This window comes from Brachionichthys hirsutus, chromosome 5 (assembly GCF_040956055.1).
Source record: "Brachionichthys hirsutus isolate HB-005 chromosome 5, CSIRO-AGI_Bhir_v1, whole genome shotgun sequence".
NCBI classification, from domain to species: Eukaryota; Metazoa; Chordata; class Actinopteri; order Lophiiformes; family Brachionichthyidae; genus Brachionichthys; species Brachionichthys hirsutus.
In genome coordinates, this window is record NC_090901.1 from 7,881,167 (window position 1) to 7,891,964 (window position 10,798).

The 10,798-nt window shown below is 42.0% G+C and overlaps 2 protein-coding genes and 1 long non-coding RNA gene across 3 annotated transcripts; 1 reads left to right on the forward strand and 2 right to left on the reverse strand.

Annotated features, from left to right (window-relative positions):
• Positions 1-1,126: 1,126 nt before the first annotated feature.
• On the reverse strand, positions 1,127-2,183 carry steep1 (STING1 ER exit protein 1). Its single transcript, XM_068739613.1, has one exon. It carries the CDS (start codon positions 2,074-2,076, stop codon positions 1,399-1,401), a length of 678 nt encoding a protein of 225 aa, XP_068595714.1. The 5' UTR covers positions 2,077-2,183; the 3' UTR covers positions 1,127-1,398.
• A 1,490-nt stretch (positions 2,184-3,673) lies between these two features.
• Positions 3,674-5,321, reverse strand: LOC137894413 (uncharacterized). Its single transcript, XR_011105482.1, has 3 exons — positions 4,979-5,321; positions 4,402-4,463; positions 3,674-4,318 (listed from the first exon to the last, which is right to left on the reverse strand). It is a non-coding gene; the product is annotated as an uncharacterized lncRNA (long non-coding RNA).
• A 4,583-nt stretch (positions 5,322-9,904) lies between these two features.
• Positions 9,905-10,774, forward strand: mt2 (metallothionein 2). Its single transcript, XM_068739893.1, has 3 exons — positions 9,905-10,075; positions 10,180-10,245; positions 10,566-10,774. The coding sequence occupies exons 1-3, from the start codon at positions 10,051-10,053 to the stop codon at positions 10,655-10,657; spliced, it is 183 nt and encodes a 60-aa protein (XP_068595994.1). The 5' UTR covers positions 9,905-10,050; the 3' UTR covers positions 10,658-10,774.
• Positions 10,775-10,798: the final 24 nt, after the last annotated feature.

Here is a 10,798-nt window from a genome sequence, read left to right on the forward strand (position 1 = left end):
AGTCGAGCTTCATACCTGCTGTGTGGCACAAAGGAAACTGCGGTCCTGCGTCTCTTCCTCGGGTACAGATCGCTCCCGTAATTCAGATGCGTTAACTATTAGCACACCATGCAGGAAAGCAACTAGCTTTATCTGCACTTCCGGAGTCTTCTTCTTTTTGTGTGAGGTTTATTGGCGGCTGGCTACCTTTAGCGCCACCTACTGTTCAGGGGTATGGATCAAGCCTGTCTCACCAATAATGTAGCTCTCCTTCACAATAATAATAATAATAATAATAATTAGAAAAGCATTCAGAGAGCGCAGACCTCCGCCAAGCAGCTCAGCCCCCTCCTAATTAGATGTACACCATTCACATGGTGATCTGGATCATCATCAAAAGGTTCTCAATGTTTCTTGGTATCTTTATACACTAACCATGAAAAGTGAATCGGAGTTGATGTGTATTTGTAACAGATTTGTTTGAGGCGTTCCCGGCACAGCCGAGAGACATAGTCTCTCCAGCGTGTCCTGGGCCTCCTCCGCGGTCTCCTCCCGGTGGGACGTACCCTGAGAACCTCCCCGGGGAGGCGTCCAGGAGGCATCCTGAATACATGCCCAAGCCACCTCATCTGGCTCCTCTACTCTACAATAAGTTTGGGCCCGCCAGGTCTGTCCGGCCATTTTTCAGAATGGCAAAAAGTATTTCCTGAATTGATGAATAGTGACAGCAATTCAAATTTGCTATAATGACATTATCCGGACAGAATATTGTCTCTGTTAATTAATAATTTTGTTTTAATGAGTAAGAACAAAAAGAAATCCATCACAGGTTCATCAAGCCTTAAAAAAATGATGTCCTACACAACTGCAATTTATAATCATATAAAAACAGAGATGTCAAAAATCCTCACATTTGAGGGTGGAGATTTTGAACTGAGTATTGTTACATATTATCTTATAACTCGATTTTAATGACCGTACATACCATTTCTCCTCGAGGCATCTATGAACATAGACCCATATCTAATATGTACGACCCAAAATATATTTGCAAGAAGTCCGCATATTTTTTTAGAGACAATAACCCTGGACTCAAGTGAATCATCATGTTTAGATGAGTTATGGATGACACGAAGCACAGTTGGCCTTAGAAAATCCCAAAACAAGTTTAATTTCTGAAGAATAAAACTAGTCATTTAAAAATGACACTTGAAGACGGTTTATCTTCTACAAACATCAAAATAACATCATGATGTGCAAAAACGGACAAATATTCTGAGTCCAGTTCTGAAACGTCCACATCATAGACTCTTTGCTGGGTCACTCCTGACAAACCACTAATCAATTCTCAACAGTGATCAATTATCGATCCACTCAGGACCTCTTTCTTAACACAACGCGCCCACCGTTGAGACTCCTCTACTTAAACTGATTATCGATCAGGGTGCCCTTCATCTTCGCCTTCTTGGCTTCCAGCTCGGCCAGCTCCTGCAGCCTCCTCTTGCTCATGCCCTTCCTCTCCAATTGCTTCTCGATCACTTTGGCGTTCTGCGCGTACGAGTCCGCCACCTCTCTGGCCTCGATCTCCTCCTCCTCTTCGTCGATGGTGGAAACCGTGACCGAACTGAACTTGCCCATGTCTTTGGTCCGCTTGGTCATCATCACGCGGACTTTCTTGGGAGCCTCCGGCTGCTTCTGACTGTAGACGCTGGTGTTGCCGAAGCCCTGCCCGAACTTAACCACGGCGCCGTCCACGACGAAGGTGGCCGCGTTGTTCTTCTCTTGGTGCTGGTAGAACAGCAGCAGGCCGCATTTGCCGCACTTCTTGCGGTACTGCCTTTCGATGCCCTCCGCTCTCTTGATGTACGCGTTTTCATCCGCGTCCACGTTACAGAACTTGTGGGCATGTTTGGCCGCATCGATCACCCTGGCTCGGTCCCGGGGCCGCATGGGCAGCTTCTCGAGCTGGCAGTCCAGCACCAAAACCATCTGACCGCACAGACAGTAGTAGACGTGAAGAGGCTTTTCCCCGTCGTCGTACTCCTCTCTGTCTCTGGTGTCCGAGCACACGACACTTCTGGAGACGACCTTCGGCATGACGAGTCACTTATATTTATTAGATACTGTCTAATTAAACGGTGTTCGGCTAATTACGAAACACTTTCACGCCATATAAAAAAACAACAACCGAGCCACACTTCCTATGTACGTCACTGTTACTGTTCCTACCGGAAACCGAAGCGTCCGTACATTTGTTCCGCGGAGCCCGAAGTAAAAACAAAACAATATCAATTTGAACCCGCCAGTGAAATTGTTTGTAAGTTCAATTACACGTCTTAGATACATGTAATAATAAAAGGACAATGTATTGTTTAATTTTGAATGATTTATTTAATTAGATCATGTAACAATAGCTCAGAAGTCTTCAGACTCGTACAATTGATTCAAAAACAAAATGATCACAAGCACCATCACAAGATAAATACACAGTCGATGCTGAGTCAGCAATAATAGAACAGTGTTGAAACAGTCAAATGGCCTGTAGTCTGGAAAAGAGAATAATAGGTATGGTAATGACATCATTTTGTCAGGACACAGATATTTTAAGTCAGGGGACTTTATCTTCAAAGAAGCAGCTGCTTAGTTTGTGATTTAATCAAAGGAAATGTGATTTCTAACAATGGCATGGTATGGTTGACTTACGCTTCGTGCATGTGGAGCAACAACAGTTGTTGCAAGTACAGGATCCCTTGCAGCAGGAAGTTCCACCTGGAACACAAATCCATTAAATTCACTTCCACGTTGTCTGCACAAATCAAGAGAAATATAACGAAACAAATCGTGATCACAGAAGTTAATCTTAATAACCCATGGACAAACACAGCGATGACACAGGTGAGAAATATTTAGTATAACTCAAATGATGTGTATTTCATTCACTTACAATCCTGCACACACACACACACACACACACACACACACACACACACACATTGTTTGTGTCATCGCTTCATACAAATAGGTAAAAATTAAAATCACACATTTTAGTGTTTCGTCGTCATGTATTTTGCCTCGACTTAATAGAATTAGTAAGAGTATTTGCGCCTTCTTTTGCTCGTCTCGGATAAAGTGACTCAGGAACAACAGGGAATATCAATATATTCCATGTGTAATGTAAATCCAGTTGGGATAAAGGGCGGCTTCAACGCTAATTGAGTCAACATGGCAGTCATAACGTCGTATCTTCCCTCTCACAGGTCGTTCATTATGTGTGAGGATGAGGAACTGCTGTGACTTTTAAAACTATGCATGGTAATAAACTTGAGAGCATCATAGAATAGACTTAATTTGCATTTGAAGCGACTCACTCACAGATCAGGTGTGTTTCTGCTTCATGTCCTCTTCACCCCCTACCGCCGCTCCGCTCTCCGCACCTTCTTCCAGCTGTCTCGCCGTGACTTCACACAGCGAGACAGCGAGTTTGAGCTGAGTTGAATAAAGTTTGACTTATCTAACCATTTTGTTTCGCTTAATGCGCCTTATGTATGAAAATAGACCCGTTCATTGATGTAGTACCTTATAATCAGGTGCGCTTTACAAATAAATACAGTCAAGTAAACTGCAGTCTAAAGTTAAAGGGTTTTTATAATGACTGGATGTATCAAACAATAAATGAACTGGCACACACAACAGATTGGATCACAGCAACATGGTGAAATTTAATTTAATTATGTCACAAAATGTACAGGTACATTATTAATAAAACTTCACACAGATCAGTTGCACGCCAGTTTAAAAGTCTTCATCAGCCCTCTAATATATATTTAAACAGTAAATGTGACTCCAAACAAACACTAAAGCTCACAGGCAATCTGTCTGAACTAGAATATGAAGCAACAGTTAAAGGTCTGCACAACTTTAAACCTTCAATGCATGTTACTGAAGCAGGTTCTGAATGCAGGATCAGAGCTATTGTCCAAATGGAGTTACCGGTTATTTCTATTACAGTAATATCATCCATATAGTTTATAACTGAAGAAATCCAGACATTTGTGTCAACAAACCATTTTGATTTAGACAAATTACATTTCACGTGGCCAAAAACTTCACATTTTAAGTTTTATCTACAAGGAGTTGGGGTTGGGATTCAAAAACGTGTTTGTTTTGCAGGCAGATTAACGGCATAAGCGAGTAAAAATCAATTTATTTATGAATGGCGCATAAACCTGCGTCTCTTCATAATGTCTGGGCTTTTCAGATATAGTCGTCAGCGGTTTCCGGAGCATGAGCAGACCTGCTACTCCAACCGCAGTCTTCTTTACAAAGCCTAGAACTAGACCTGAAACACAGGAGACAAATGCCAACAGCTGTCTTTATTTGGAATTAACAGCAACATTTGTTTCTTTTTTTTTTTAAACAAACCCCTTCTGCATCTTTTCACCTCCACCGGGTCACTCTGGGAAACACCGTCTGCAACATCAACACTGTAAAAGTAAAAAAACAACACCAACAATCAAACATTAATACATTCCCCAACACCATAATATCAGCAAATTGAAGACAAATTTGGGTAACTTCATTTAAGTTATATTTATTTGTGTTCACCTGCTCTGAAAATGTTCAGCCTTGTCCAACACATTTACAATGTGAAGGTTATTAGGACTGCTGAGTGAGTCAATGAACTCGAACACAGGTTCTGAAACTAAACAGCGTCTTAACAAGCTAGCGGTGCACCAGAATCACGAGCAGCTTCACTCAGCTCCACGCAGCATGGAAGAGCATCACTTCACGGTGTTCTATGATCCTGGTTTCAGCTAACTAGCTACAACTTAACCGAGTACTGAAACCCTTGCGAACGTATTGCTGTCGTGTAGCTAACTTTCCAAGCTGCTATTTAAGCAAAGGACACACCTGTGTAACTCAGGAACAGTTCATTGAACGCATTAGCCATTAGCCCAAACATAATACAGCATAGCGACCGATTTAAGCGTTAACCGACCTCTGCTAGTTCCGTTTAGCCGGTCCGCTGTGGTTCTGCTGTGGTTCTGCTGTGGTTCTGTTGTGGTTCTGTTGTGGTTCTGTTGCTGCTGTTCCCCCGCTAACACGCCGGGTCGCTAACGTTACCTTTCCTGGGCCACTCGGTGGGATTTTGCCCATGAACGGGCTCAAATAGCGACGAAATCCCGTCAATTATCCATCCATACATCCATCCCAGACACACACGATAAAATTCTACCGAACTCTTTGACGTGGGCAAGAACTATTCCAACAGCGATAAAACAAAATACTACGATGTCCGACACTGTCAGCAGCTGACTTAACTTAGCTGCTAGCAGAACTGTACGGAAACGCGAAAGATGTGCGTCATTCTACGCGTCAGTGACGGATCAGATGCCCATTGGCTGCTGAGCGGAGAGACGGATCAGACGCCCATTGGCTGCTGAGCGCGTCAGTCACGGACCAGATGCCCATTGGTTGCTGAGCGGAGAGACGGATCAGACGCCCATTGGCTGCTGAGCGCGTCAGTGACGGACCAGACGCCCATTGGCTGCTGAGCGCGTCAGTGATGGACCAGACGCCCATTGGCTGCTGAGCGGAGAGACGGATCAGACGCCCATTGGCTGCTGACCGCGTCAGTGACGGACCAGACGCCCATTGGCTGCTGAGCGCGTCAGTGATGGACCAGACGCCCATTGGCTGCTGAGCGGAGAGACGGATCAGACGCCCATTGGCTGCTGAGCGCGTCAGTGACGGACCAGACGCCCATTGGCTGCTGAGCGGAGAGACGGATCAGACGCCCATTGGCTGCTGAGCGCGTCAGTGACGGATCGGAAGCCCTTTGGGTGCCTAAAAACGGTTGAATCAGCACTAACGCTGACGGTGCATTTGAACGAACTCCTCTTAGGGGGTTTCACCAAATGAGCTGAAATTAAGTGTCCACCATCTAGAGACTTGGGGCATCAAAAGTTATCCAAATTATTTTTATACATTTTAATATTTCCGTGCGGCAAAGTTCCAAACTTGAAGTAGAATTTTGAGAGTTTTTGTACACCAAAAATTGCTCCCGTTTGCACACACACACACACACACACTCCAATCAAAACCACATTTTAAACACTTATTGACGCTTCCTACCTGGATACTTTAAAAGTGAAACTTTGAAAATGGACCTTACAGCGCCCCCTACAGAAGTAGAACACTTACTCTTTGAGCAGTCACAGGGGTCCCGGGTCCGTTATCCCGCTATTGTCAGCGCTTCTTGGTGTGGATGCGCGTCTACAAAAGACCGTGTGCTATGATCGTACGTGAATGCATCACTGCTTGGGACACATTCACGTACATTCTGGGAACAACCGGGTCGGCTGCAAAACGCACATGGGTGATTCTCATAAAATCAAGATTTAGAAGGTGTCATCAAGCATTTTTAACATGCCCTTGAATATTTTTTTTTTTTGTACATATAAGATTATGGGGTGAACTAACTAAAAAGTATATTTTAAGAATTAATCTATCTTTTTCCTATATGTTTATCGGCATTTTTTAGATAAAGTCCATAACAAATTATCATTACCGCAACAACATTACATGAAATATATGGTTAAAAATGTTTATTTTTGGCCATTGTTACAGTAGACTATTATTACTCATGCAAAAACCTATATATAACTCTGGAGAGATACATTTTAAAATGTTTTAATTTAATGTAATTTCCTATTAATTCTCATTACCGAAACATTTGTGAGGATTTACAATTGTGTTTAATTACTTTTGTAAAAGATAACATACACATTTGCATACACACTAGTGTTGTATAACTTGTCCGTATATTTTAAAACAAAATATGATAATATAATTATTACTTAATTTGTAAAACAAGACCAGGTTGTGGTAATGAGAAGGCCATGTCGGTAATGAGGATCAATATTTCAGGAATGAGAATTATATTAACTTTGGACAATGGGTCTGATACCCAACCATATTTGACACATTTAAACACATACCATTTTTAAATGAATGTTTATTTCATAAACCCCACAAAAGCAAGACACCTCCCGTGTGTTGATGACTCCTGGCTTTGAAGATGTCACCTGATGAATCTTCAGCATCCGAGGAACAGTTTTTAGATTGGGGGGAATCAATTCACTGCTGGTATTGCGGTGGATGATAAAACGGCGTTGCGGAGAATGAGAAAATGAGTCTTGGACACATTTTTATTCCTTGTTATTTTCACTAACTTTACTAATATTCTTCAAAGACCACATGTCTCTTCACTGTAACTGTTTATAGTATAACATGCACTAAAGTGTATTCTTTTTTATCTTCCTAGATTACTAATATTTCCATCTCATAGAACCCAAATCCAGTTATGGACACGTTGCGGTAATGAGAATTTTACCCTTAAATGTAAAGAAAAACAACAAAATTTATATTTATTATGTTAAATTTAAATCATGAGCAAATAGTACATTAAGAGATGTCTATAATGGTATCCTTATTATTTTGATAGCATTAAGTTTTATAATCAAAATGCTTCGTGCCACCTTGTTAGTCTGGTTTTGCGAGAATCATGACTCGGCACGCAGCCACGTCGTAAATTGTGCACACTACTTATACTTTGCGCACGGATTCATGAAGTGAAAGACAAATTTGCGAGTCCGCGAGGCGTTCACTGCCACTCACACAATCACTTCCAGAATGTTCATGTCCCGGTGACGCAAAGGTTGCCGAACGGATACATGAAATGAGCTGAGTCATTATAAAGTATGACCTACTGAAATTATTGAGAGTAATGAAAAAATAATAATTCTAATCCAGATTGCGCTGGAACTTCAAAGGGGCCACGAGAACATCAGTGAATAACATGGAGATGACTCGACAAAAACAAGAACACTAGGTATCAACGTGACTGACCACTTGTGGGAATAACATTTTCTTTGCCGATTCTCACTGCAGATTTAGCCGTTTGCAAATCAGCATTTTGAGAACAGATGCAGATGTCTTGAATATTTCCAGCGATTAATTAATAATACTTTACTAGGTTATTAGTGAATTATAAACAAGGTGGGTATTTGCATGTAAGGCAGGGATGGTCATTGGAAAGGTTTCACAAAGAAACAGATTGGTAATCGATTACACATAATACAATATCCTTTTTATTGATTTAGTGCTGATATTTTCTTTCACATATAATTATTTTGGTGAAAAAAACTGCAGTGGTGTTAATCATTGTTTTGTCTTTTAACAACAGATTTGTGTACATTTACAGTAAATACAATGGATTCAATGAGTCATTTCACAATTTATTCAACAGCAGTTTTTTTTGGTAATCCTGCTAACAGACAAACATACAAATGCCGTCAAAAGCACACCCTGCCTGGCGGAGGTAATAGCATACAGTTATAAATTTCAACTGATAGTCTCATTGGTTCTCTTTCTTCTCTTGTCTGTTCATAAGGAAAAGATGGGTGTGGTCAAGACTCTGACATCTATAATCTTAGGGCATGTCAGGGTGTTGTTAACAGGGGTTTTAAACTTGCGAGCTAACTGATGGTTAAATTCAATATTGCTCATACTGTACAAATCACTCCTCTCACAGACTGAGCCATGGATCACGTGCTGAATGTACGTCTTCACTCCGTATGTTTACCCAAGCGTGCAGAGTGCAATGTGCCTTCATTTATGCCTCCTTGCTTGTTGTTGTCAATCTTCAGCCTCAGTGTTCTAGAATAACAGAGTGAATCATTATCCTTACTACCACTGATTTAGGAAAAAAAAGTGCTTGATGTTATATGTTTGAGCTGAAGCCAACAATTTCTTCTGTGAAAAAAAGCTTGAAAGATAAGCGATATCTCCCTCTGGAATTCCCGAACACAAACAAGTGTGCAGTGTGCAATACCCCTAAATTTACGCATGCTTACTTTTCTAATCACGATTTTCAACCTCAGTGCCCCAGAAAAACAGTGAATCACCATCCTTTGCACAACCGACCATTGGAAAAAATGCTATTTCACTCACTGCTAAATCAAAGTACATTAAAAACATCTCAACCAAGCGGTTGTATGTAATGGCTAATTAAATCATTTGTGTAAAAGTTTCTGAGACAGGACCCAAACTGACCGAATGAGCAATCAGGCTTCACTTTTCACCCGCAATCTCAATAACATGTTGGAATAATTCCTCTGGATTGCGACAAAGCAACCTGAATGCACAATTGGAAATGTTTAGATTCAGAATGTAGTTTGTTTTTTAAATAAAGCTTTGGAGTTTTGAACACCACCACTCATCTCCAGATTTTGTGTTTAGTTTTTATTTTTGGATAAGAGTTATTTCAAAGGCTCTCTGATTATACTAGTCATCAACATTTTAAAAATAAACATGAAAAATACGCACTCGATACGGCTCCGCGATTACACACGTATAGCGTTACGTCATAGATAGCAGGGCGATAAGTAGCTATTCATTGATGTTCTCGGAGCGTCTACAAAAGTTGCACCCGACTCTCGGCTCCTAAACTCGGTGACTCACCGAAGCCTCCACTCATAACAAAAAGCCGGAAGTAGCGAGCGCAAAAAGAAATCTGGCTATAGTGCAGACACAATGGTCCAATTAAAAATCACACATAACATTTACAACATTTACACAGTAATCCTATAATAACATTAGGTACCAATGACACAGCACTTAGGCTTGGCTGAGTCAGTGCGCTCGTCCCGTAGAATGCATATTTCCCACAGTACTCGGCACGTAAAGGCAGCATACGACAATGGTCTATTTACCTCTTGTTTCGCTCACGGCGGCGGCCGGGTGCAGAGCAACGGGTGGGAGCGGAGAAGCAGCACGGGCAGAGTGCTGGTTTGTTTGAACCGTGTGCACAGGCAAACAAACAAACTGGGATACGACAGATCGTCGTGCGCACAATCCTCTTTGCGCGTGACAGACGTGTTTTGCACCCGGCGCTGTTGTTCCCCCAGGACGCTATAAAAGAGCCTCCCCTTCAGCGTCACAAACCAAGAAGGACACGATTTCATCTGATTCCGAGAAGCACGAAGACACATCGCACTGAACGCAACGATGGACCCCTGTGACTGCGCAAAGAGTGAGTGTTTTAGTAATGGACTCGGGTCTCTCGGCGGTGCTTTTTGATTAGACATTAGTCCATTAGCGAACGGTGTGCTGATCTTTGTGAACATTGTTTTCTAGGTGGAACCTGCAAATGCGGAGAATCCTGTAAATGCACCAACTGCTCTTGCTCCACCTGCAAGAAGAGTAAGTCAAATAAGTATATCGACTAATCATTTCATTAGTGTCTTTTGAATTGAATTTTCCCAACGCATTCAAAGTTGACGTATTTGTTTCTTCAACCAGTTGAGTCGGTTTATATTCTTAGTACTGTGAAGGTAGCAAAAACATAATTTCTTGTAACTTGCCCATGTGTCTCTAGTTTTTGAATTGGCAGTAACCCTTTCAGTTTGACCATTGTTTGCATTAAGCTACTCTGCCTTTCTGTTGCGATGACCACATCCTGGACTTAATCTTGTCATTGTCGGGTCTTTCGCTGACTCTCCTGTCGCCGTTCTCTCGTGCAGGCTGCTGCTCGTGCTGCCCGTCCGGCTGCAGCAAGTGCGCCTCCGGCTGCGTTTGCAAAGGGAACAAGTGCGACACGAGCTGCTGTCAGTGACGAGTCTGCGACGTCAGCCTACTGTCCCTGTGATGCCAGTGTGAATCTTGAGTTGTCTTCTGATGTCGACAAAATTTACTTCGTACTTGTCTTCAATACTTAAATAAACGTTGAAAATGAGCTAAGCTCTGGCGTCTCCAA